The sequence below is a fragment of the Mastomys coucha genome, unplaced genomic scaffold, assembly GCF_008632895.1.
Source record: "Mastomys coucha isolate ucsf_1 unplaced genomic scaffold, UCSF_Mcou_1 pScaffold20, whole genome shotgun sequence".
NCBI classification, from domain to species: Eukaryota; Metazoa; Chordata; class Mammalia; order Rodentia; family Muridae; genus Mastomys; species Mastomys coucha.
Genome location: NW_022196903.1, coordinates 85,607,016 through 85,634,939, shown reverse-complemented (window position 1 = coordinate 85,634,939; position 27,924 = coordinate 85,607,016). Strand labels below are relative to the sequence as shown.

The following is a 27,924-nucleotide window of genomic DNA, read 5'->3' as shown; positions in this document are numbered from 1 at the left end:
AGTTGAGGTGAAGGTACTAGTACTAGTACAAGTACTAGGTGAAGATACAAGTACTAGTTGAGGTGAAGGTAACTGCTTGACTGCTTCTGCTCACCAAAGGGCTGTGGTAGCCAGGTCCTCCCATGTCTACTGGCTCCATTCAAAAGCCCATTGCTCCCTGGATGTCACTCCTGCCTTCTCTTATCCCACCATGTTCTCTTCTTGATACTCTGCCTCGCAAAAAGCACTTTCTTACTAGCAATCAAAAGTGTTTTCCTTTTATTCTGCTTGGAGCTTGCTATGAAGTCTAGGCTGGCCTTGAACCCACTGAGATGCACCAGCCTCTGCTCCCAACCTGTGTACCATGCCTAGCTCTTTTCTGCTTTTGCTTATAGTTGTGACATGTCTAGTAATCCTATTTCTTTCTTTCTCCTTTAAACCGTTTCTTCTTTTGGCTGAATTTATAATTTCAGCCCTTATCTTTGGTCCTCCAATTTTTTCTGGCTATTCTGGGTCTCTAGCATTTCCATATGAATTTTATGATACGTTTGTCATTTCTAGAAAAAAAAATAAGGGTAGCTGAGTTTTGATGTATATTAAAAGAGGTATTTGCCTGATGAGACTAACAGGACTGCATCATGTCTAGCTTCTGCTTTTGTTGTGGAGCTCAGAGGTAACTTTGGGATTTGTCTAAACTTTGTTAATACTGGGGCAAAAGGACTGGCAGCAGAAGATACTAAAAAAGTGTAAGTCTGGAAATTAGACATAAGTCTTGTTTCAATACAAGTGCCACATGACTTTGACCTGCTCCACATTCCACTAGGTTATCACAGGAAGAACGGGGCATTTCCATTCATAATGTGAGCAGAGACAAAGCATCAAGGAAATGCCAGAAGTGTATCTTCCTTTGCTACACTGTTCCCAAAGGCTTGGAGGTCAACTCTTGACTGCCTGACTGCAGCTGCATAAGTGAATGCTCTGAACACACCTACTTAGTGACATCCTTTAGATTCCTGTGTACCAAACATCTCTGCTCAATAAGGATACAGGCAGGGACCTACCTGCTCAGCACTATGGGGTCCAAATCTGACCTACTCAGAGAGTCAAGAAGACTAAAGTAATGGGGAGCACCAGGAGGCACAGAGGTGGGGGGATAAGTCAAAGCTCTAACTGGTAAAACTAAGGAGCACTGGTTTCTAAACAGCTCAGCAGCCTTTGCGAATGCCCAAATAATTCAGCCCAACTCCAGATATCTGCAGAAGACAGAAATATAGGTAACTGAATAACAGGGTACAGATGAGCTATCAACTTCTACCTCTGAACTGTAGGTGCTCTTCACTGACCTAATAGCTTCAGATGTGACTACTTACTCAGTATTCCATCAGCTTCCTTTTCCCATTTTGCCCTCTATAATAGGCCCTCATTTGCCTGCTGGACAAACACTCCTGATCTCATCACCCATTTGGGAAGATGAATCTGTGGAGTAGACACTTCTGAAAAGAATGGAGCCCTAAAAGCGAAGTCATGAGAGGATGTGTTTGAAAAGAAGGGTCAAAAGATCCTCAGAAGGGTATGGAGAGATGAATCCGTAGTTAAGAGCACTGGCTACTCTTGGAGAGGAACAAAGTTCAGTTCCCAGCACCCACATAGTAGCTTACAATTATACTAACTCCAGTTCCAGGGTATCCTACATCCTCTTCTGACCTCCTTGGGAATCAGGCACACACGTGGTACACATATATACAAGAAGGCAAGATGTTCACATACATAAAATACTCTAAAAAAGAAACAAGTTCCTCAGCATCAGATTTCTTAGATCAGTATTTATAGTTCATACACCTGGAAACCCAAATGAGTTATAACTGGGTCAGCATGGAGGGGAGGAGATATTTCCTCTATACCAAGTGATAAAAAAATGAATCACCAAATACTCAATGGGCTCTCACTCCTCCCTGACAACTAGTCTGGCCTCAAGCCTGTGCATCCTTGGGAAAGTACAGGAAGAAAGAAGTAAAAGCTAGCTCTGTTTGACTTCTATGACACATATGCAACCAACCAGGAAGCTTTACAAGGTCATGTGACTTGTTTATAATAAGATATCATATCATCTAGTGTTTGGAAAGTGACTGTGGGCGCTTGTGGTGAGCTTTCAGAGGCAGGAGTGGATGTGTATGAAGAGCTGGGTTCCTGGCTCTGGCCAGAGGAATGTCCCAAGTCATTTGGTGTTGATCCTGGTCTGCTCCATGGCTGGCTACTCAAAGGACCAGTTCTCTTTTGACCCACAAAGTAATTTGAAGGTGGGGCAAACTCAGGATCTCGTTCAGCCCGGAGTTCTGACTGCTTCTTCGACCAGAATCCAAATGAAAAGTCTATGAAAATAAGAAAGAGCATTATTAAAAACAATTATGAGCCTGTCAAATTTATTGAATATTTTTCAGTTCTTATATGCATTTTAAAAGCCACCACAATTTTCTAAGAACAATGATAGCGACAAGAAACCCAGCTAAGAAATGGAGTGGCCTTATGATAAGGAAAATTAGATGATGGCTCTGTGGATAGGCTGACAGGCTCTGGACCACACTGTCAAAAGGGCACTACAATTACAGAGAAATGAAGCAGTCAAGTATTTGCTGGAGTTGTCATGATTTGGTGTTTCACATCAAAGCAGTCTCTCATTTGCTGTGTTCTGAAGACATAGGAGAGGCTCATCCAGTATCAACAGTGGTTCTTTACATTTCTCATCAACTCCAACAGCAGGAGCTAATGTTCCACGGAAGTAGCTTTGAAAGAGGCATAAAGCACAGTCTGCTGCAGCAAAGACTGCGGTTAGCACCGTGGTGAACTTAGAGAAAGATGCGCAAGTACAGTGGAAGCTCAGGTAAACTTTCAACTGAACATAGAGGATTGCTAAAGAGAATTCCTCCCACACCAGCCTCCCGCATACCTTAAAAGCAGTTCCTGAAGAGTAGTATTCTCAGCTGAAAAAACACACCTAAAAGTATGGATCTAAACTTCCCATGCACTTTTTAGAAAATTATTCTGTGGACAAGATACCTTTGTAGATGCTGGTCTTTTGTGATCATGCTTTGCCATGTTTATAAATAACTACTGCCCAGTATGGAGAAGAAACAAGTTCAGAGACCTGGAGACTTAAGCCTCAGGAGCACTGAGAGTCACTGTGGGGCTGAAGGTGGAGCCAGCAGTAGAGCTCTTGCCTAGCGTGTGTAAGGTCCTAGATTCCATCTTTGCACCATAAAAAAATTGAAACAAAATCTCACCAGAATCACATTTTTACTTAAAACCAAAAACACCCTTCACAAGGGCCCCTCTAGAAGTTCACACCTAAAGGCCCCACCTACCTTTCCCTCGGTCCCACTCTCGGATGTGTGGCACCCCAGGCTTGGTGTCCTTCCTCTCCTGGATGATGACCTCCACCTTGCTGTTCTGGGCCACAGGAGGTGGGGCAGGTACAGGCTTTGGTTCTGAGGGCTCAGTAACAACTCCATCTGATTTTGTAAGGGAACAAGACCTCATTACCATGGTTTAAAAACTTAACATCCTAATTCTGAAGTAGAACTAATCACTAGTGCTAATAGGAACAGCAAGCATGCCTCACTTAGACAGCAGTGAAGTGGTTGGTACTATTTATTTCTCTATGTCTGTGAGTGGGTGTGAATGTCAGAGCACATGTAGAGGACAACTTGGTGCAGTTGGGTTCCCAGGATCAGACTGAGAAAATCAGGTTTGCATTCCTGAGCCATCTTGACAACGCTTCAGCAATTTCTATACAACAGATCGCCTAAGTCCTTAAACAATTCTAACAATTCTATTGTTATTTTATCAACAAGAAAAATTCAGCTGGTCAATGATAAACATGTTGAAGTTGAATAGATATCAATCCCTGTTTTCCCAAGGAGTAATTGAAGGACCCTAAATCCTCAAATTATCCAACTAAAACAGCAAGAGGAGCAGCCAGTGTGCTGGAGAGGTGAAACTACCTGTTTCATTTTGGCCCTAGTTTTAAAATCTTAATAAAAATTGATTTTCAAAAAGATGTGGGAAAATTTCATTTCATATCTTGTAGGATAGATGTTCAAAAGGCAGAACAAAACTAGACATCATCCAGCTTTTACCTGAAACTAAACACAGACTTTTCAATTCCTAAGCTTTTCTGGTATCTTTTCAGTGTTACATGAGGCCTTGCTCAGAGGCTAGAAAAGGAAGAGAAGATTCTAGCCAGTCCTAAACTGGTTCTCTTGTGTTGGTAGAATGTCCCCAAGTTTCACTCTCACCTCCCAGGAGAAGCCACTTCCCAGCTTCCTCTGCTGTTAAAACAGCCTGTGGGCCTGAGCCCTAGGCAGTGTGATGCAAACACTGGGCCACAACTTCCCACTCCTATCCTGAAAAGGAAAGCTGGCTCCCCTTTCTCTCTGCCTTGCTTTCCTGACCTGGTCCTGGGCTGGATCAGGAACAGGTGCCAGGGAGCCAACTTGGAGCACACAGAGGAAAGTGACACTCTAGAGAGCAGCAGAAACAGCAAGATGAGAGGAAACCTGGGACCGGATGACCTACATACTCTTGCACCTTTCAACGTTAAAACAGACAGGCAGGCTTGTATATTAGAGCCATTTAGGGAAGGGCTAAAGTTAGCAGTTTGGCTTCTGCTCCATAACGCACAGTAAGCCTGTCTGATCACAGCATTTCACAACTGTCTTCCAGGGAAAGTGTGTTCCATCTCGTTTCTAGAGCACAGTTCTTTAGTTTGAATTTCTGTCTCCAGCTGCTTTACCTTAATACTCAACTTGGCAAGTACATTTTATAAAGAAGAGTACATTACAACAAAAAAGCAACTATAAGCAAAAAAGCTGAAATCAGAGCTAGAGAGATGTCTCAGCAGTTAAAAGCACTGGTTGACTTCCAGCACCCTCATGGTGGTTATCAACCTTCTGTGACTCAAGTTCCTGGGGATCTGATGTCCTCTTCAAGCCTCTGCAGGCACAGGACACCAACATAGAACAAAAACATGCATGCAGGCAAAACACCCATATATATATATAAAAGAGATGAAGTTGAAAAGATGAGAAAAAAAAGGGTTTTAAATGTTTTTACCATAAAAATGGTAAATGTATGAGGCAGACATCTACCTTGATTTATATCACCTAATACACGCAGTTACCAAAACATCACATGAAACCCCCAAATATGTAGTTTCCATGTTTTTGTGTATATATTCTTAAACTTAAATTTTAAAATGTTACATCTTATATATGTACACAGCTAAACTTTTAAGTCAGTTTACTACACTGTCCTTATAAAAAGCAACTCAATGTATTATTGTTAATACCTTTGTCTATTGTCTAAAAACATAAGGATGTCATTCTGAAACACTCCAGCTATAAAAACTGCTCCTGGACTGTGAGATGGCTCAATGGGTAAGAGTGCCTGCTGAGCAAACCTGATGACCTGAATCTGAACCAGGGATATCACAGAGAAAGCAAAAAGCACACCACTGAAAACTGTCCTCAAACCGCCACACCTGTGCTATGGCACATGCACACCTACACTCACTCACACACCACAGACAGTAGTAAACAGAAATATCTAAGAGTAAAGCTAAGTCACTGAGTGCAACCCAATGAGTGTGACACCACAGACGTAACCTTCCCTTTGAAGTCAGAAATCTGAGCCCTGCTGTACCTCTGCTTTCTTCTTCAGTCCCATCCTCCTTTGATTTTTTCATCTTTTTTTGTCGAAGCTTCGCAAGTCTTGCTTCTAACATAGCTTTTCGCTTTTCCTTTATGTTTTCTCGTTTTATTCTCTGATCTGTTGTCTGGACAGAACAAAAAGTTAGAAAATTATTCACCTGAAGTCAAATTCATAATATTTGTTTAAAAAGATGAAATAATTCTTTTTTAAAAAGTGCTAATTAAGACAGACAGTGGTGTGCATGCCTTTAATCCCAGCACTGGGAAGGCAGAGTCAGGTGAGTTTGGGGCCAGCCTAGTCTACAGAGCAAGTTCTAGGACAGCCAGGGAAATACAAAGAACTCCTGTCTCAAAAATCCAAAAATGGGGAGGGGGGGAGTGCTAATTCATTTTCATATCACCTCTGAGCGGTTCTCCCAAAGACCCTGAAAATGGTGCCCTACAAAGCAGACTGTCAGGACCCTCTGATGCTTTAGGGAGCTAGATGAGAACTCACAGACCACAGAGAAGAAAGCTATCTGGTTCTCTTCTACTCCTACAACAACCTCCTATTTCCTAACCTAGGTCATCAAAATTGCCATGTTTGAAACTAGATTTAAAACAACAAGGCTGGAGGCTGGAGAGATTGGTTAAGAATACTTGCTGCTCTTGCAGAGGACCCAGCTTCAGTTTGCTAGCATCTACATAATGGCTTAAAACCATCTATAATTCCAGTTCCAAGGAATCCAATGTTCTCTCTGGTCCCTGCAGGAACTGCACATGCATACGGTACACATATAGAGATGCAGGCAGAACTTACACAAACAGAGTAGTAATGGTAATAATAAAACAACAGGTCTAATAATGGCTCAGTGGGTAAAGATGCTTGCTGCAATGATGTAAGCCTGGCAACCTGTGTTCAATCAATCCTGGAATGATGGAAGGAGAGATCAACTCCATAAAGTTGTCCTCTGACCACCATGCATGTCATGACACACATGCCCACAACTACACATTATACACACATATACTACTAATAAAAACAAAATGTAGTAAAGCATAGACTACTTCCAAAACATTTATAATTTTAGAGTTTGAAAATCCACAATAATCTGGTAATTATCTTTATGAAACTAATAATGGCATTCTGAATATCAATTTTCATTTTATTTACTACATTTTTTTATTCTTCTTTCAGACAATACATCCCAACTGTGGTTTCCCCTCCTTCTGCTCCTTCCAGCCCTGTCTCCCACTTCCCTTCTCCTGTAGATTCACTCTTCTTCCATTCCCCTTCAGAAAAGAACAGGCCTCCCAGGGATATGAACCAAACACGGCATAATAAGTTACAGTAAGCCTAGGCACAATCAGGGCTAGATGAAGGCAACCCAGTAGGAGGAAAAGGGTCCCAAAAGCAGGCTAAAGAATGAGAGATACCACCACTCCCACCAAGCTAACAACCAGTGTTTGTATGTATGTATGTATGTATGTATGTATGTATTTATGTATGTATGTACGGATGCATGCACAGGACCTAGCACAGACCCAAGAGGGCTTCGTGATTGCCACTTCTGTCTCTGTGAGCCTTGATAGAGCCCTGCTTAGGTTGACTCTGACTCTGTGGGTTGTGTTCTCCTGGTGTCCTTGACCCCTCTTCTGTGGGGGTCCCCAAGCTCCAATTTGGACTCTCTCTCCACCCAAGGCTGGGCTATGAGTCTCTGGATTTACTCCATTTTTTAAAGCAAGGCCTATCAACTAAAAAAATTATTCAAATCTATAACAATAATTTAAACTTTAATTTGTACCTGTTCACGAAGCATCTCTAAAGTTTTCATTTGCTTGTTTCTCAACTCTTTGTCTCGGGCAAAGGCAAAATACCCAACACCAAGTTGCCGGGCCTCTAAAACAACCAAAAGTATCAAAAGATTAGATTTATACAATTAGCAATCACATGTATAACAAGTTCCCAAACAAACCAAATGACACACAGTGATATTTGCACAAATATAAATCAAAACCACGAAAGCTAAACTGCTTTACTATTTACTAAGTGACAGACACATAGACAGGCTCCTCAGCCTGTCTATCTTCTCTTCTCTCTGGTGGGCTAACAAACCTTCTGTTAGGAAGAGGTGCCCAAGTTTCTTAGGCTGTGGACAAAGATGATGCTTTCACCCTCTAAAGTACAGTCTGATCACATCAGAGTGCTGCTCTGTCAGCACATGGCTTTCTGACTACCACTGTCTAGCAGTTTTGAAGTAGATTTTAAAAACTGCAGACAAACAAACAAACAACCCCAACAGTACCATTTTCCCGAATGTCTTCATAATGGATGGGCCCCATTGGCTTTTTCAAGGCCTCCCTTTCTTCTTCCTCCCATTGCTGGCGCTGAAGTTCTTTCCTCATGTCTTCAGATAACAAAGTTTTTTCATTAGCAGGACTAACAAAACTGGTGGAGGAATAGAAAAGCCTATGTTTAGGTGAGCACCATGAGACAGCAATACTTAGGTGAATTGTGGCTAAGTAATACCAATGGAAAGAAGACAGCTTCTACAGAGGTGTCTGACTAAGAAGTCAATACAACTGTTTTGATATTTTTTTAACATTCATTTATATACTGTGTATGTATAATATATATATATATATATATTTATATATATATATGTATACACACACACATACATACACACACACATGAGCATGTATGCCAGTTGGCACAGCATGTATGTAGAAGTCAGGAGACTACTTTGAATTTTTAGGAATCTATTTTCTCCTACCATGTGGGTTCCCAGGATTGAACCCAGGTCATTAAGCTTAGCAGCAAGTACTTTAACCTGATGAGCCATCTTGCTGACCTTATTTTATCATTTCTAAATCAACTCTCAGCCTTATACATGAGCATGATGGACCGTGCCTCAGTGTTCAAGAAACATGACTGTCCTTTCTACCCTTGTCCTGGCTGACATATGGGAGGTGGCCTAGCCAGGAACGACGAACCACTGAACTCTGAATGGCCTCTTGTCTGAAGACATGAATGTACTATTACAATGCCTCCAGTATCTCAGATGTAGATGGTCATGTTTGTGCTGTGGCCCCTAAGTGCTTACTCCACGCCTACCTACAGGATGCCTCAACCTTGAAGGGCTCACAAAGGTAGAGATTCTCTAATACTTTTCATATAAAGGCTGACTACTGGTAATTTTAATCAAGATACTCTCAAACATTTATCAGACATTCTTCCAAGTCAATAGTCAACTTATCCCTTTTAGCAATTATAGTGCACACGACCAGAATAGAGTGCCTGCCTGGGAAGCTGAGTCAGAAGAATCACTTAGACCCAGTTCAAGGCCAGCCCAGGGAATAATGTGACTAATTCACCCCAGTCCCCCCACCTCCCAAAAAAATGGGTTTCAGAAAAAGAAAAGCAATAAATAAAGTATTACGACCTTCAGGTTGTTCCCTGAGCACAGAAGGATACTAAGTGTCTGGATAAGTTAACTGCTAAAGGGTTCAGTGTATATTCTTACTATTAATGGTCTTTAGCAACAAATAGTCACTCAGCAGTCTCTCCCAGAAGACAATCCCCGCGGCTGTGTTCCAGACAAAGGCCACATATTAAACTTACAGTCTCCCCTGAAGATTTTTATCCATCTCCAATAGACTTGGTAAATCCTTTCTCATGCAGCGCCGGGATCGGCCCAAAGAGTCCACGTAATCCACCCTGTAAGTTAGACATTGGGAAGACAATTTGTACCATGGCAGATCCCTAGGTCAGGGAATTGGCAATGTCATTATAGACCGTTATGAAGGACCTTGCAGCTAAGGGCCCACTATCACAGGGGAAGAAAACCACTTAATTAGCAGCTGACCTCAATAAGCTTGTTGTGCCCTCTACTAAATCTCAGTTTTAGAAACTATAGGAATGAACTGATCATGTTTCTGATTTCAAAGACAAATTACCAATACAGAAGTGGTCACATGGAAGAACTCTCTTAATTTACATGTGCATTTTTACCACTAGTACTCCAAATTTTCATTCTCCCTTCCCAGTGTACTCAGATCTCGTTCTCTATTACTGCTCAGCTTCTAACTGACACATTCTCTCCAGTGAGCTTAAGAGTTTTTAATATAAGTCATAGTATCTTTTGGATCTACTTTGAGTAGGAGGAAGACAAACAATATACACCTTTCTTCATCTTTCCCCCAAGACACACAGTAGGGTAAACAAAACATTGCGACTTTCTAACAACAAAGTATGGGCAGGTTTTCACAGAAACCATTCCCTCTGCACTATGGTATAACATACTTTTCGTATTTGTTATCTCAAGCAAAGAATCTCCCAGTGTCTGGAGCAGAGTTTAGGGCACACAGTTAAGGACTTAATAATATAAGACTTAATAATAAGCAGAGCAATTCAAGGTCTGATTCAGCTGGCTGTGCTGTTGCCTGTAATTTCTTTCCTCTCAAGTGATGCTGATTTCCTTGTTAGCCCATGCTTTAAAAACCAAATGCTTGTGAATCCACTCCTTTAGTCTTATAGCTGATTGTCACAAGAAATCAAACCTACAACTAAACAAAACAGTGTGTTCATTTTCTTTTTTCTTGCTTTCTTCCCTTCTTCTTCTTTTACTGAGTGGGAAAGAAAGCCATCCAGCCAGATGGTCTGTGTAATTATTTACAGTATTTTTGCAGAAAGATTTTCTACCACCTGGGATCTAATTACCAAAAGGATTTACAAGTAGTCACAATTCTGAGGCTTAATTCAAAACCAAAAAAAAGTGTGGGAACTGCTTGAAGTGTGTCTTACTGCACCATATGGTGGCACGTGACATCTTCAATTGCCCTCCAAATTCCTCAAATCGCTGGCAAGCTGCTTGTAATCATAGAGGCATTAATAAGAAAAGAATTACAAGACATTAGACCATTCAAAGGAGATGGGATTTCTGCTTTGAAAAGCAATCCTAGCTATTCTGTTCTGGAGCAAGCCTCCAAAGCATGCAACGCCAGCAAAAGGAGTACAGGAGTCAGCAGTGGCTCTAGCTCATCAGCAACTGCTTACTGGGCAGTCCCAGCCAGCACGAACCTTTAGAGATTGGGTGAGTGAAGGAAGACTGTTCTCAGGGAAGCAGAAAGGGTACGTGCCATAAAACACAATTTAGGCAAATTCCAAAAACAAGCAAAAGTTTGCCTCAACTGTTTTGCTGGTAAAAAGGCCTAGAATAGGTCAACTATAAATAAAAGATAAGATGCCTCCTCCCCAAAAATGAGTTCAGATGAGGAAGCAAGTACTCAAGACTAGAAGACTAGAAAGGCACAGAGAAGCCGAGTTCTTCTCTGTGACCCATGTAGCATACAGCAACGTGTCTACCCACAATAGTAATATTAGATGTAAGTTATTTAAAAGTAAGGAAGCATGGATTCCAGTGAACACCTTCAGCAATATGAAGAGGAAGGTCCTCTGACATCCTCAGTAGAAGGGATTTCTTTTTATGCATACCTGTCCAAAGGGGCTAATTAAAAGGCTAAGAAACACCACAAACAGTCCTCTAAAAAATCCCCAAGAACAAGCGTTTAAAGGGCCAGCCCCAGCATGTGGTCAGGACACTGGTGATGTCTAAGCAATGGCAAGCTCTGCTAAATGAGTGTCTAAGTGACATGAAAGACACTGTAATGGAAATTTTACTCTGATCTGCATAAGGCTGGGTTCCTCCATCTTTTATGTACATACAGGTAAAATTCAGGAAAATGTCAATGAAGTTTTGCAAAGTATCTGCTTATGCTCCCAGAATGGAATACACATGCTTCCAGGAGGGAATTTAAGGAAATGCAGTGGATTTTTGGTATTACCAGAAAACAGTGTAGCTAGAATACAGCTTACTTAAAGGGGACCACTTCCCAGGACCTGGCATTCGAACCAGGATACAAGTAAAGAAGAGGCATGGTAGTAAGGGAGCAGGACATTGATGGACTGCCCAAGGGTCCTTGGGCCACACAGTAGGCCCAACAGATAGGTGCCCAGTTCTTATCTGCAGTCACTGATGTTACCTCTACACTGGCCCACCCATTTCTGTACAATTGATACACTAGCTCATCCCAATTTAAAGGGATGGTTCTTGAAAGTTAGAAAACCCAGGCAGAATAAGAAAAAAATGCCATGATAATGATCAAACAAAACACTTCTCAAAAAGTCAATGTGAGTCTGACAGGATCACTCCGATCTGATCCCTATTACCCACCATTCCTCACTGGGGTCTTGAGGAGGAGGTATGTCTTTTTCAGAAAACTCTTCATCATCATCATCATCTCTCTCTTCTTTGATTCGGGAATCTCTAGTGGCACCAAGCACCTCCATTTCTTTTCGCTTGTCTATGATCTTCTGTGTGAAATCCACAAGGTACATGTCCTCCACTTCCTCATCTAGGGCACAAAAATCAATTTACAGATTCTCAAAATTAAAAAAGAAAACCATAGCTGGAATTGAGAAGGAACTGAGAAGGGCCCATTGTCTGACTGTCCGCCAGTCAATGCCTGCACCTGGACATTTACAGACATAGCCACTAAGCACTTGACAGGAAGCTCTAAATACTCCATCCATTAACACCATTATACTCCTAAAAGCCTTGAGGTTCCAGCTGTGTTATCAACACACTGTGTGAGCAGTAAGTCCATGTAAGACAACACACCCATTCAATTTTGAGCAACTCACAGCTGACAACATACAAGAGACACAATCAAGATAATAGACCTTTCTCGATGTGGTATAACAGGCCTTTCTAAACATACAAGTTGCATCATTCAGCTCTTACACTGGTGGAAAGAAGTGCTTGAAAGGTCCTAACAGGTAAACAATGTGCTCTTAAGCTGGGATATAGTGTGCACACCTTTAATCACAGCACTTAGGAGGCAGATGCAGGTAGATCTGTTTGAGGTTAGCCTGAACTACATAGTGAGCTCCAGGCCTTCCAGGACTACACAGTGAAAAGCTGTCTGTCTGTCTGTCTGTCTGTCTGTCTGTCTGTCTGTCTGTCTGTCTCTCCCCCCTGCCCCCTCCCCCACATCCTGAGTTCTTCTCACAAATGGACATTGTTTTCAGACAAGACCTGAAGTCAGGGATGGAGTCAATATGTTTTCTCCTAAGGACAGATACACCTAGGACAGACACTGGGCACCCTATCGCCAAGTGCTGATGTCACCCCCTTTAGAGTGCAACAGTGGAGACAGCTAAGGCTCCAAGACTTCACCAGTTCAGGTACACAAGAACAGTAACAAGTATCAGGAGATGGGCCTGCTGGATCTGACAAAGCCACTCTCTTTTTGACTAAGTTACTGTATTTTCATGTTGTTTTTAATTACATGTACAGGGGAGGGAGAGGAGTGCATGGGAGTGCAGGAGCCCTCAGAAGGCAAAGGAGAACATCAGTTCAGTTCTCCTACAGCTGGAGTGACAGGCAGTTGTGAGTTGCCCCAGAGGGGTGCTGAGAACAAACTCTGGTCCTTTGTAAGCCCAGCAAGTGCTCTAACTGTTAAGCCAGCCATCTCTCTAGCCTCTGGGTTTCAGTAGCAACAATAAAAGTTTGAATCAAAAGAAATAAAAAAAGAATAAAACAAAAAAGTTTTCAAAGCCACAAAAAGGAAGAGGTGTGTCCTTTGAGAGCTGAGGCAGACGCACACAGCAGTATGACATCCTGAAGATGAACACTTGCTCCTCTTCTGGAGTGCAGCACTGTCACCACAGCTCCCAGCTTTGGGAAGGGCTGACTTTTCCATGCTGGACTCCCTGAAGTGCAGAAAAGCCATGCTATCTGAGAAGAGGCAAAAGTGGCCCACAACCACTGGAGTGTCGTTTGCTAGAGAGGGTAGAACTGCTGGGCTCCAGCCTTCCCCTCTGACATCAGCTTTTACCACTCTCCCCTACAGGATCCTTTTCTCCAGCTTACCATGCTACTTTCTCCAGCTTACCATGCATTCTTTCTAGAAACTTCTTGAATTGAATGCATACTTGCTTTTCCTGCCTCCTGCCAATGGTGTGTGCACTGGCCCAGAAAGTCTCTTATACTGCTATCCAACTATGAATACTGATTTCTATTTCAGGGGTATATGACAAAAGAGAATTGTATTACAGATGTTTAAACCAATTATAAGCACATCATACAACTACTAATAGAATATGCCATGAAGTCAAAATTACTTAGGGTATAGAACAATATTAGCATAATAAAGAAAAAAGACAAGGAAAGGGGAGAAATAGAGAAAGCAGAGTTAAATAAACTAAAAGAGAAAGAAGAGGAATAGACTAGACTATTCTGGAGAGAGAAAAAAAGAGCAAGCAAGTAATTATCAAAAAGAAAAATAAAATAAAGATTTCCCAACTGGATAAATGTAGAAGAGAACTAAAATGAAAAATGTAAGAGATGAATCAGACGGAAAATACTTATTGCCCAATCACGAAGACCTGAGTTCAAATCCCCATAACCTACATAAAGCCTAGTTTGCAGAGATGGGAGGTAGAACAGACCTCTCCAGATTCTGTCTCAAACAAGGTGGAAGGTGAGGACCTACACAAGCTCCCTTCCCATGCTGTGGCATTAACATGCCTGTACTCAACACACATAGCCACACACATCTGACATATATACAAAAATATAAATGCAATAGAGGAAAACACTGCAAAACATGAAGTTAAAAAAATAAAAAGCACATCACAGAAATAAAACTGAAAATAGAGAGACAAAGGAAAGGAAAAAGGAATGTATAACCCCAAGGGCCTAGATGGGACCACAATTCTGCACAGCCTTCCCTTTTCCACATGCATGGCTGCCACTGCAGGCAAGGCTGCTCTAGTTAACCTGTCTCCTTGGTGCTATGCTCTCCTCCTCCACTGGACGAGATCTGCTGTGAAGGCAGCAGAACTGGCTCCCTATACTGCCCAGTCCCCTGATGGCTCCTAACAAGCTGCCTGGTACCCAATAGACTATCAAATTATTACTGCAGATTTTCTTGTTTTGACTTGATTTTTAAAACTTCTCCCTCTTAGAATCATTCAAACAAGTAATACTGAAGATCTGTATGAATTCGACACAATAAAGAAATAAAAATAAACTTTTATTTACCTAGAAAATCTCCTTTAGTCATCTTTTCATATAATTTGGCCTTTTCTTCCAATTTTTCCCTAGAAGAAAAACAGACAAGTATTAGAAATGGTCTTACAACTGTCCTTTCTGCCCCCAAACTATTAGCTCAACAGCAGCTACCTCCCCTGAGGCCTGCCATGCAAGGATGGGCACGGCACGTGCTGACTGCCCTGTCCTGAAGAGACCTTAAGACCCACCACATCTACTTCACCATGAAAGCCATTCTTGGTACAGAGTAATTGCTTAGTAAGTATCTGACAGTGAATAAATGGATGCACTGAGTTAAGGCTCCAACAATTTAGCTGCTAAATACAACTTAAGTTACATGCCAAAAGAAAGATGTATTGAAACATAACATTTTTCTATTAAAAATTTTCGGGGCTGGCGAGATGGCTCAGTGGGTAAGAGCACTGACTGCTCTTCCAAAGATCCTGAGTTCAGATCCCAGCAACCACATGGTGGCTCACAACCACCCGTAATGAGATCTGATGTCCTCTTCTGGTGCGTCTGAAGGCAGCTACAGTGAATTACGCTGGAGTGAGCAGGCGGAGCAAGTGGAGCAGGAGCCAACGAAAATGGGCTAGAGCGAGCAAGGCCAATAGAGGTCCTGAGTTCAATTCCCAGCAGCCACACACATGATGACTCACGGTCATCTGTACAGCTACAGTGTACTCATACACATAAGATAAATAAAATAAATCTTTAAAATAAAGAAAAAAAATTTTCAAAAAGGATCACCAGATTCAAGGTAACTCCTTTGCCATGGTGCTTTTAGACTAGGGTCCTGGACATCTGTGGCTCATTTACACTTCTTTATACCAAGTTATATTTGTTAAAAGCATTAACAATACCTATTTCAAAGAGCACAAACAACACCCTTAAGCCACAAACTAATATAAAACAAGCCACAGCCCTGGTGTTTCAATACACCAGCCTCTCTGCTCACAGGACTCTGGTGGCATTGATCATGTGGTGATAGACTAAAAAAGCCACCATAATTGCCTAAAAAGAGAAGCCCCAACGAGGCCATCTGTGTCAAGATCTCATTAATCACAATGGGAAATTTAACTCCTAAAGGCATAAAGAGACTACAAAGTCTGAGGGTCACATGATTATCACAAGTTACTTAAACTTTCTGTTCCAGTTCCTATAATCTGACAGAATACATTCTTTTTATTGCTTCTATGAGTTGTCACAAAAATTAATTGGATAACACAAAATAATGTCATTTTCTCATCTTTACTGTCCTCCCTCTCCCCTCTGTGTGTATGTGTGTATGTGTGTGTGTGTGTGTTCCTTTGGCTGTCCATGTATGAGTTGGCACATATTGACCTCAGGTGTCATACTTGAGGAGTTAGACACCCTGTTTTTGAGACAATGTCTCTTAGTGGAACCTGGAGCTCCCCAGAGAAGCTAAGCTGACTAAGTCCCAGGCATCTGCCTGTCTCTGCTCCAACAGTAGGATACAAATTTCTACCACCATGGCTGACTTTTCTATGAGGATTCTGGGCTCTAACTGGGGTCCTCATGCTTGTGCAGCAAGTACTTTAACACATGAGGTTTTTCCCCAATACAATGAAGCTGCAGAATTCTTATCACACACAAAAGCTATCAAGGCAGATGTTACAACTTGGAATTGTCCAAGTACAGGAAACTACTGCCACTTTAAACAGAAGAAATCCACTAATAACTCAGCAGCAGCAAGCCTTCCCAACAATCCAAACCATAGGTGACAACTGACAACAAAAGGCAAAACAACTGGAGAGATCGGAGAATTAAAAGCATGAACGGAATACAATCTTTGAATCCTGATTTTTTTTTCCCCCTGATTTTTTAGGATATTATTTCTCTGTGTAAAGCCCTGGATGTCCTGGAACTCACTTTGTGAATCTTGAATTTTTACAATACCTATTTATGACCTAATTGCTGGGACAATTGGCAAAATCTGAACTATGAGCCACACAGAAGTAGGAAATATTGTGTAGGATAATGTCCTTATTCAGATAGATATATACTGAAATATTCACAGGTAAATTATCATGACACTTTAAAGTATTCCTCTACAGGTCTTATCACCTAGCCTAGAATATACCATGTGAACACTTCTGAAAATGTGCTGCTAAGCTGAAGATGTGACTCAGTGGACAAGACCATGGTATTCCATTCCCAGAAATATACATTTTAAAAAATTGTTGATATAGGTCAGGTGCTAATGGTTCATGCCTTTAAAATTCCAGAGGCTGAGGCAGGTAGATCTCTGAATTCAAGACCAGCCTGGTCTACAGAGCAAATTCTAGGACAGCCGGGGCTACACAGAGAAACCATGTCTTGAAAAGCCAAACAACCAACAACAAAAATTGTTGATACAGCTTTTTCATTTTCTCAGCTGCCAGAAAGATGGCAGACATTCAGACTGAGCGTGCTTACCAGAAGCAGCCCATAATCTTTTAAAACAGAAGAGGGTTGTGCTGACAGAAACTGGCAAGGAGAGGCTCCCTCGGTACTACACGAACATGGGTCTAGGCTTCAAGATGCTCAAGGAAGCCACTGAGGGAGGGCACCGAAACTGACAAGAAATGCTCTTTACTGGTAACACTGCCATCCAGCGTTGGATCCTGTCTGGTATGGTGACCAGGATGAAGACACAGAGGACCACTGTCATCTGCTAGAACTATGTCCACTACCTAAAAGTATAATCGATTGAGAGGTACCACCAGAACATATCTGTGCACCTGTCCCCTTTTGAGGGGTGTACAGCCATTGCCACTGAGGGAGCGTGTAGGGCAGAGTAAGACAGCATGCTTTACTGTGCTCAAGTTCCCCAAGGCTGCCAGCACCAAGACGCAGTTCCAGAAGTTCTGAGAAGATGCTGGCCAAATTCCAGAACAAATAAAGTTATTTTCCAACTTAAAAAAAAATGTTGATAGATTTAGTGTGTGATAAAAACTCAAAACAGGCCCTACTTCATTTTCTAAACTGAATTATTATTATTTTTTTTTTTTGTAAAACAGATTTTTTTTTTCTTTTTGTAAGACAGCAGATATGTGTAAATTACAGTATTTTTAGAAGAGAGTTGGCCTTCTACATGTAGAGTCCCTATTTCCAGATTCAACTTACTGGAAAGAAACAATATTCCAAAACAATGTTACATTGTTGCTAATATATATACTGTGTATCTGTCTATGCAGATTTTCTTTCTTGGCATTCCCTAAAAAATACAGAGTAACAATTATTTATGTATCATTTGTATCATTTTAGGCATAGCAAGGAATCTAGAAAAGACTTTATGATGAAAACTTTTACAAACCACACTATTTTATCAATTTTGAGCATCTTTGAGTTTTGATAACTGAGGCAGAGGAGGGTCCCAGAACCAGCCGGTACCCCTCAGATATCAAGGGTCATTGTATTTACACTGTGGAGTAGTGACCTACAAGGATGCACAACAGGAAGAGAAACATCTGAATGCCTATTTCTTTGTTTGGTAGTTCGCTGCTCAGCAGCAACTACCTTGCTTTGTCTAAAGTCTTCTGCTCCTCCAGCTTCTGTTCAGCGTCCTTCTCTGCTCGACTGGAAACACCTGCATTTTGTTTGCTCCAGATACTTGGCTTCTGGAGAATGATTCAAAAGAACAAAGTAAAACCACATGGTTACAAAATAAACTCAACTGGTAGGCATCAAAATCACAGAAAATCCTTAGCTCTCATGAATCATCAGAGAACTACTTATTCCGGCAACTAATTTACAGCCTACATCAGACTACCTGTAAATGACAAAGCTGGAGCTGAAAACAAGTCCTAAATAACATAGAATTTCCTTTGAACGTCACTGAGCTATTCTCTCAATTGACTTTTGCCCCTGACTGATTACTACACCATTTAAGATTTCAATGAACATGAGCAGAATGCAAAGGAATATAGTAGATTACTACCTATAAAAAAACTGAAAACTCTTAAACTCTTTCAGATGTTAAGTCTACTTCTAAATTTTACAATTGTTTATCTCTGCTTGAATACAATCTTCCATGAGAATGTAAACAATCCACTTACTAATAGCATGTTAAAGAGAAATATTAGGAGTGGAAAGATAGCTTAGCATTCTTTATGATGGCTGACTGATCTTGCAGAGGCCCTTAGCTCAGTTCCTAGCACCCACACTGCTTGTCCTACTACCACATATAACTCTTATTTCCAGGGGATCTAACATCTTTTTCTGGTCTCTGAAGGCACTCACGCACAGGCAGCACACACATGTACACATGACATATGTATTCACACAAGCGGGAATGCACACAACATACATTAGTAAAAGAAATCTTGTTTTAAAGAGTATTAAATAATCTTACTAATTTTAATATTTTAAAAAATTTATGCAAATGTTCAATTACAAGGCAGGGATTTTTGTTTTCTTTAATATTTACTTATTTTCAGATAACCACTAACATTTTCAAAAACTTAAAATATAATACAATTCTCCCATATTTGGAATTGGTACCTTATTAGTTGTCTTTGGTTTTCCAAAGACTCCAGAATCTTTTAGAAGTTTTTCTTGTTTGAATTCTTCTTGTTTTCGGAAGAGCTCAGCCTTAAGATCTACCAACTAAAATAAAACAAGAAAGTAAACAATATTTAACTCAATTCTGGCAGGTGACTGGATTGCTAAGCAACAGTAATTCTCCAAGGAAGATTTAAGCTTCCTGAACATGGACAAGAAACACAGTGTTTCAAAAAAGAACTTCATACAAAACTAAGCCGTATTGGGTTTGTGGTAGTTTTGCTATAAATATAATGCTACTCCAACTTTCATCACTCAAGGATTTTGTTCTACCAAGGGCAGAGTGACATTACAATGTAAGCAAATGACATTTACATGTTCAGATAGGAGTCCACTATTTTCTGAAGCACTTGTTGTTTGTGGGACATATACCAGAAGTACAGAGTCAAGTATGATTTAAGTTTTTTTTAAAAAAAACAAAAACAAAAACAAAACAAAACATTAAGTTTAACTGAATCACAATATTTAAAAATGGGAAGGGTGCTGGAGTGATGGTTCAGCCCTTAAGAGTACTGTCTGCTCTTCCAGAGGTTATGAGTTCAAATCCCAGTAACCACATGATGGTTCACATCCATCTGTAATGGGATCTGATGCCTTCTTGTGTGTCTAAAGACAGCAACAGTATACTCACATACATAAAATAAATAAGTAAATGGAAGAGGGGAGCACAGGTGAAGAGAACCGGGCAGAGAGGCAAACCCTTGCCCCTCGCTCTCATCTGTGTTAGTCCTAACAGTACAATAAGGGAAATGTTATAATGACAAGTGGTTCTGTGTAAAGGCAGACACTACTGGCTGACAAGGAAAATCAAAGTGGCTGAACTCAGAGTCTGAAGAGATGAGTTGGCAGTTAAAGAGCACTTGCAGAAGCCTCAGATTAGGTTCCCAGCACCCCCATGGTGGCGTACAACCATCCATATATTAACTCCAGTTCCAGGGCACCAGGCACACATGTGTTGCATATACAAAGGTGTAAGCAAAAACAGTTATACACAAAATTTAAAATATATTTTTGATAGAAAAATGTTTAATGATTCCTTTTTGTTTTTTAGTGTACATTTGTCATTTTGCTTGCATGTGTGTGTATGCGAGGGTGTCAGATCTCCTGGAACTGGAGTTACAGACAGTTTAGAGCCACCATGTAGATGCTGGGAATGAACCATGGTGCTCTGGAAAGAGTAGTCTGTGCTCTTAACCTATGAGCTATCTCTCCAGCCCCAAAGATGTTTTTGTTTTGTGTTTTTTCTAAGTGACTGGGTTCAGTGATTTCTATTTGAAAGAAATCCACTTAAAGGTAATACTGGCAGGGATTTTAACAATGTAAAAGAGTTCCATTCCTGGACCAAACATTCAAAATTCTTTTTTTTTTTTTTTCGAGACAGGGTTTCTCTGTATAGCTCTGGTTGTCCTGGAACTCACTCTGTAGACCAGGCTGGCCTCGAACTCAGAAATCCACCTGCCTCTGCCTCCCAAGTGCTGGGATTAAAGGCGTGCGCCACCACCGCCCGGCTCAAAATTCTTAAAAGAAAAAATAAGAAGAACAATTTACCTTTTCTTTTAATTTCGTAAATGTATCAATTACCTAGCTATATTTTTTTCTATTCTACAACTACTTCTGAATCTAAACTCACAAAACGACCAATTCCAGGACTTCATTTGTATTGTAATTATTAAAAACAATATCCTCGGGACAAGTTAACTTTAGTTTGGTTTGGTTTGGTAAAGACAGGGTCTTACCGTGTAGCCCTGGCTATCCTGGAACTATGTAGTTCAGGCTGGCCTCTGACTTACAGTGGCCTCTATCCACTTGTCTCTGCCACTTATATACTGAAGTTAAGAGCATGTGCAAATACATCCAGATTAATTCAGTTTGCAAGTACTGAATCCAAGCAAACATAATTGCTAAGACGATTTTTTTTATATTAAAAACCAAATCCCAACAAAATATTTGATACAACATTAGATGTTTTCCTCTTGTATTCCCATAGGAAATTCAACATTAAGTCAAAGGTTAGGCGATTTGTTCGGGGAACAAATAGAAAAGGCACCGTTTTGCTGTCAATCAAACTGAGCCTGGGTTCTCACACAACAAATCTGCATGTACACTGAGGAAAACGGGATTCACCTTTGGGTGTCAACTTCATTATCCATTAAGAGTGACAATTAATACCACCTACATTCAAAAGCACTTCTGAGGACTCAATGGCAGCATGCCTATGAAGCACGGACACAAAATGGGTCCCGAGAGTGGTTAATTAAGTTAGCAAAACTCCTCACATCCTGTCAGACCTCACCGGCCCGGGCAGCCCATCCCACAAGGCACTAACTAACTTGTCTGGGTCCTGCTAGGCGGACCCTAGGTCCTCTGGGAGTCCTGGGAAGAAAAAAAAACATATCCCAATGCTCGAGAAGGACTTTGGGCTAGAGGAGATCCCAGGATGGGCACGTCCTCCAAGTGCCCGCAGACAGAGAGCCGACTGTGGCGGCTGACCCGCAGGATGCGCCCTGAGATCCCTGGGACGATGGCTTCCGGGACCTGGCTGCGGGGCGAGCCTAGCTCGGGTGCCTGGCGGAGCCGAGTTCAGGATCCTGTGAGTAGGGATGCTGTCGAGGGTCCCCGCGGGGCGAGGGCCGGTCGGGATCCCTGTGATATGGGGAGTCCAGGCCCCGGATTTGCGTGGGGCAAAAGTTATGTCCCCATTCTCGCCGGAGAAAGGCGGAGGAAACGCGGAGCACGTAGCTAAGCCACGCTTGAACTCACCGAGGAGGCTGTAACGTCCAAAGGCTTTTTCTTTCGGTCCATCGTCCCGCCAAGGCGTACGGTCCCAAGACTCAGCCTCCCTGTGGCCTCAGTCCCTCAGGCCCCGCAGCAGAACCGGAAGTGTCTTTGAAGCGACGCTGAGTTTGCGTCATTTTGCGACATAGATTTACGATCTCGGCGCCATCTTGAAAGCGTCGGTATGCGGTCCCTAGTCGCTACGTCGCCATTTTGAGAAGGTCAGAGGCTGTCCTAGGGTTGAAATTGATGGCAATTGGCCACCTTGAAGAGAGCAGAAAGTGAGGTGAAAATGGCTAGGGTTGTCGCCGTCTTGACACGGAAGGAAGATAGCTTTCATTGCAATATGCACTATATTAAATGGAGAGCCTTAGATGATGGAAAAGAATAGCAATGTCTTGAGAGCTAAGTAAACTCAAGCGTCTCCAACATGAAAACAAAAGGAATTTAATTAAACTGGTAGAGGTGGGGATTATTACTTAAGAACGGGCTATGAGAAACACTCGTTTTATTGGTTTTCTTTGGTATTTTTGTGGTTGTTTTGTTTGGATTTCTTTGTTGTTTGTTTGGGGTTTTTGTTTGTTGTTTTGCTTTTTTTTTTTTTTTTTTTTTTTTTTTTTTTTTTTTTTTTTTTTGAGATGGGGTATTAACTGTATAGCCACCTGGCCTCAAACTCACCACGTAGATTTGGCTGGCTTCAAATTTGCAATAATCCTCCTGCCTCTGCTCCCTAAATGCTTGGATTACATGTGTGAACCACCATGCCCAACAGAGTGTTCAGATTTTAACTATTCATTCAAACAGTCATTTGGCAGGGTCTCACTTTGTCCTCCTGGCTGCCTGGAACTTTCTTTGTAGACCATGCTGGCCTTAAACTCAACAGATACCTGCCTATCTCTTCCTCCCTTGTGCTGGGATTAAAGCTGTGTGCCACCACAACCAGCCCCCAGTATACTCTATTTTTGAAATTACTGTTTGAATTGCTAACTTATTAAAAGAATTTTGACCTGGGATTGGGACAAATTTTCCAACAATTTCTGAAATGGCCCTAAACATGCATTTGCCATATCTTTGCAAAGCAGTGTTCCCCACATTGATGATGATAAAGTCAAAACAATCAACTTTGAAAAACACTGAAGATGCTCTGTAACCTACAGTATCAAATGTTTAGCCAACATTTAATTCCTTTTGTTGAAAACAAGAACATTTGTGTCATTAGGATGCAAATTGTTTTTCATCTTTAATAAATGGTGAAAATATATATACCAAAGAATTGTTTTAAAATAATTTTTAAATTATCCTTACATATATTTTATATATCTATATACCTCAAGTCATGAAAATAGTACTGGGTAAAAAGAAGTTGTGAGTGAAAAAATTTTAAGAAATCCTTTCCTAGAAGACTGTATGGCATTATTACAGTCTTACTTTGTCTATAGAATGCCTGTGGGGAATCTGTGGTTATCTCCTGATTGGCTATGTTTGCTTACACCATAGAAGTTCTCACAGAGTAGCACCCCACTAATGAGAAACCTCCCAAGACAAAGACATTACTAGAAAAGGATAGTATATAGCTCAGTATTATAGCACATACTTAGCATGTACACAAACCTGGGTTCTATCCCTGGCACTGGGGAGAAATAGAAATAAGCCATTGAGTCTCCTTTGTTCCCCCAGCTGTTGTGATGTTGGCCAGAATACTGTCCTGGCAGACCCACATGTTCTCATTCATCCTGTTTCTAAAAGATCTCCGTTTCCTTTGATGCCTTCCCAGCAGCTGAATCTGTCTGGAATTGCTTCCCTCTATCCAGTCCCATCAGTGCAGCTGCAACCCAGAGGCCTTTTCCAGGGTGTTGTCTTCTAAACCACACCTTAAACTATAGGGGGTTGGCCTGATGCTGCTTGTATTCTAATGCTAATATTGGGTCCTCAAGTCTGGTTGCCCCAGAGATAAGAGAGTCAACCAGTAGAAGCTAAGTGACCCCAAGTTATTTCTGATTGGTAAATAAAGATACCAACAGCCAATAAATAGTTGGGCAGAAGAGAATAGGTGGGGTTTAGGTTTCCCAAGCTTGAGGTTGGAGAAGAAGATAAGGGGAAGAAGGTGAAAGAGGAGGAAAGAGAAGCTGCCATGGGTTAGGAGTCAAAAGAGTGTGGCCCTAAGGGCTGGCCAATTGGAGTTAAGAGCAGTCCACATGAAACATAGTAAGTAGTAACTCAGGGTTATGGATAGTGAAGTATATTCTAATATTATAGAGGGTCGTATCTGCCCTGCTCTTGTATTGTTTAAGGCTTATTGTAAATCTAAAGGTTTTTTATCCAGAAACTAAATGATCTAAGGTGGGTTGGGGTAGAACACCCAAGTTGGGATTATATAAATTTCTACAACATGAATCAGAGTCTCTCTCACAGGGCCTGGCTGGCTGAGCACACAAGACGTTTGACACCATGAGATGAAAATAACCCTGAATTACCCATGGCTCCTGCTGCATTATGTAGCATAGGATGGCCTTATCTGGCATCAATGGGAGGGGAGGCCCTTGGTCCTGTGAAGGCTCTATGCCCCAGTATAAGGCTATGCTAGGGTGATGAGACAGGAGTATGTGGGGGGAGCACCCTCATAGAAGCAAGGAGGGGGGAGGGGAGAGGGGGTTTATGGAGGGGAAACTGGGAAAGAGGATAACATGTGAAATGTAAATAAAAAAATATCCAATTAAAAAATCTACCAAGAATTTAGAAATTACATTAAATGTTTTAAATCATAAAAAAAAAAAAGAAAAAGAAAAAGAAAATGGCTCTGTATTCATTGACTGTTGTTGTTATGACCAAATATCTGACAAGAGCAATTTAGGGGAAGGTTTACAGGCCAACCTGCAAGAGTGTGGAACCAAGACAGGGATGGGAGGACCATGCCTTTTGACCAGGACTACATAGCAATGCATAACTCTGGCCCTCTACGTAATCCTGCAGTCCAGAGATGCACTTGAGTCACTGCATCTCGATCTTTTTCAGTGTGGCCACATTGAACAAATCTCCCTTTTCTTCTTCTCTCTATTAATTTTGCTCTTTTAATTGGCTTTTCAAGGATGGGTGGTTGAACCTGGCTTGTTGGGGCACAGGGTGTGATCCTAAATCCAGTAACAACTTAAAAATGCCACAAAGCCCTCCTCAGAGTGATCCACTTCCAGTGAGGTTACATGTCCTAAAGTTGTCACAACTTTCTGAAACACTCTTTCAGCGAGGGCGTGAACCAAGTGTTCAATCACAGGAGAGTATGCGGGACATTTTATATTCAAGCTACAACCAGTCTGCATGTGGAAACAGCTGTGTGCACATCCCTCACAGATTCAGAGCTGTAGGTGACAACAGTCTGTATGGTGAGTGACACTGCATACTTGACAGCCTGTCTCACGCCTGCTGGGCCCCAGGGGTATGCAGTGGGTGGCAGGTGGGTTCTCTTCTTCATTTTCATCCCTGTAGGATATGTACTGTCTATAAAATCTTCTGTTGGTTTTAAATTAAGGAGGGAGAGAGAAGACCTTCTAAAACAGTCATCAGTCCTCTTCCCAGGGGGGTTGGCTACAGCCAGGCTCATTCTCAATGACCGGCAGGGATTCCCAGCAAGGAGACTCCTAAGGACACACTGCAGGCCAGCCTCGCCCATTGCAATCAGGGCTGCCAAGGCTGCTACTGTGAGACTCTAATTGGCTGTAAAGTCTACAGGCTTAATTGAACCCAGGAAGCCTTTTAGCATCTGAAAACTATTTTTTATACGTCTTCCATTTCCCTAAAGGAAAATTGTGTCTCCCCCTCACCTGTCCAGCACACAGAGCCCTCACCTTTGTTCCATCTCTGACACCACTGACTCTAATAAGAAATTACTCAGCAGTGGATGAGTAAGCTGAGTCCAATGTGTGCAAAAAAGATTAGGTTAGACTGAAGAAAATTGGGTTTTCAACAAGGGCACGTGACAAGACAGAAGGCAAAAAGATAAGGAGAGTGGGGCCCTGGATGACAGTGCAGTTGACCTTCATGAGGATCAGGCAAGACTGTCAGTGTCATTATGGCCCTCAGTCTCTGCAGCAACCTCAGGGGGTGGGTGCTATCACTGTTCTAATACAGAAGCAAGAAGAAACACAGAGAAGGCAAGTGTGTATACAAGGTCATACAGCTTGGAGTTGAACTTCACTGGGGAAAGGGAAAAAAAATCAGCCTCTTACTCCCAAATTATCTCAGCAGAAGGACCTGTCATTGGCTTACTCCAAGGTCCTGCTGGTGGTTGGCAATCCTCAGCTTTCCTGGCCTTACATCCATCTCTCTCATCTATCCACACACGTCCCTGTGTATCTATCTTTGCATGACTGTCTTCACATAAAGACATTGGCTATGTGAGATAGAGGGCCTTCTGGAATCCAGGTGACCTCACTTTAACTAACGACATCTACAGTGACACTATTTCCAAAGAAGGTCACATTCTGACTTCATTTTTGGACTTACGTACATCATTTTTCTTTGTTCTTGGAGGGAGACCAGAACAGGCCCCAGTACCTGTCTTGGAAAGAATCACTTAAAGCCAACAGCCCTGGTGGGAGGAGGGGACCCAAGACCCATGACTGAGAAATCATCATTAAGAAATGACAGCACTGAGTGGCAGAGAGGCTGGCTGGGGGCAGAAATGGACAGACAAGGTTCCTATGCCACTCAAGTCAGGCTGCTGGGAAGCAGGCCTCCCCTTCCTGACAATCAGTGCATGCTGCCGCCCTTCCCCAGCATCGGGGTGTGTCCACCAGCTTGTTGTCACTGTAATGAATGGCAAAGACAACCAACTAACAAAGAAGAAAGGTTTATTCTGGCTCATGGGTTCAGAAACTTGAGTCCATGGTTGGCTGGCCCCAGTGTTACAGGCCCATGGTGAGGAAGCACAGCATTGTGGGAGCAGATGGTAGCTAGGTAAGTGTTTTTACCTCATGGCTAGGGAGGGAGGGAAGGGGAGGGGTCAAGAGAAAAGTGGGGAGGGGAAGAGGGAGAATGAAGACTCATGTTAGAGATCAAGGGTCCCACTGTTCCCTTCAAGGGCACACCCTCATTATTTAGGGACCTCCCTCTAATCTCTGCCACTTCTCCAGAACACCACCCTTGGAAATATGCCTTCAGGGCCTCTGGGAGATTCCTGATTCAAGCATTAGTAAGGAAACACACCTTGGTGAGAACCACATCTGATCACAGGTAAGAGCTGAAATGGTGACAAGGAGAACAGTGGACACTGGGGACAGTCTGTTGACTCTGAGAATGTGCTAGAGTGTGGGGCTGGAGTGGGCGGGAGTCCAGGCAGATGAGACAGACAGACAGGCAGATGTCAGATGGTCACTACAACAGAAAGGGAAGTGTACCAGCAGGAGTCAGGAGAGAGTCTTTGCACCTACTTCCTGGTGCTCCACAGAGCACCTTGCGGCACTTTGATGTGTCTGTCCTGACTAAGGCAGGAGGCAGAGGAGGGATGTGGTGGTCTGACTTAGGGATTAAGAAGATCCCTATACTGCTGGGCTGGCAAAGTCTACTTTCTAATAATGGGGATAGTTCCCTAGTTCGTACTTTCACAGATAATCAGAAAGAGACCCAAGCCATCTGTATTTTAAGGATAGGCATATGCCTCCACGGCCAAGCAAAACCCCTGTGAGTCCTCTAGCTGTGAACCTATGGGAGTGCCTTCCACATGCCAGGCAGTGGGCTAAGTGCTTTTTCTTTAGTGTATTTTAAAATAAACTTTTCTATTTTAAGGTTTCAGATTTCTAGAAGCATTT

General features: G+C 42.0%; 1 protein-coding gene, 1 long non-coding RNA gene and 1 pseudogene across 3 annotated transcripts; 2 read left to right on the top strand and 1 right to left on the bottom strand.

Annotated features, from left to right (window-relative positions):
• Window positions 1-1,782: 1,782 nt before the first annotated feature.
• Window positions 1,783-22,255, bottom strand: Ccdc174 (coiled-coil domain containing 174). The gene is made up of 11 exons (XM_031382602.1): window positions 22,109-22,255; window positions 19,289-19,393; window positions 18,305-18,405; window positions 14,774-14,832; window positions 11,900-12,080; window positions 9,289-9,384; window positions 7,970-8,112; window positions 7,469-7,563; window positions 5,677-5,809; window positions 3,339-3,485; window positions 1,783-2,348 (listed from the first exon to the last, which is right to left on the bottom strand). The coding sequence occupies exons 1-11, from the start codon at window positions 22,148-22,150 to the stop codon at window positions 2,053-2,055; spliced, it is 1,398 nt and encodes a 465-aa protein (XP_031238462.1). The 5' UTR covers window positions 22,151-22,255; the 3' UTR covers window positions 1,783-2,052.
• On the top strand, window positions 17,192-17,656 carry LOC116099279 (annotated as a pseudogene).
• A 56-nt stretch (window positions 22,256-22,311) lies between the features above and the next one.
• Window positions 22,312-27,337, top strand: LOC116099280. 2 transcript variants are annotated; one of them, XR_004122187.1, is made up of 3 exons: window positions 22,312-22,344; window positions 25,362-25,500; window positions 27,250-27,337. It is a non-coding gene; the product is annotated as an uncharacterized LOC116099280 (long non-coding RNA). The 2 variants fall into 2 exon arrangements; XR_004122186.1 differs by having other exon boundaries at window positions 22,336-22,409.
• Window positions 27,338-27,924: the final 587 nt, after the last annotated feature.

Bases quoted from the DNA above. Each gene is read 5' to 3' on its own strand.
- Ccdc174 (XM_031382602.1), bottom strand. From the start codon at position 22,150: ATGGACCGAAAGAAAAAGCCTTTGGACGTTACAGCCTCCTCG. The intron at 12,081-14,773 runs GTAAATAAAAGT...TTTGTGCCCTAG, and splicing joins GACTAAAGGAGATTTTCTAG to ATGAGGAAGTGGAGGACATG. The intron at 5,810-7,468 runs GTACAAATTAAA...TGTTCTGTCCAG, and splicing joins TAGAGATGCTTCGTGAACAG to ACAACAGATCAGAGAATAAA.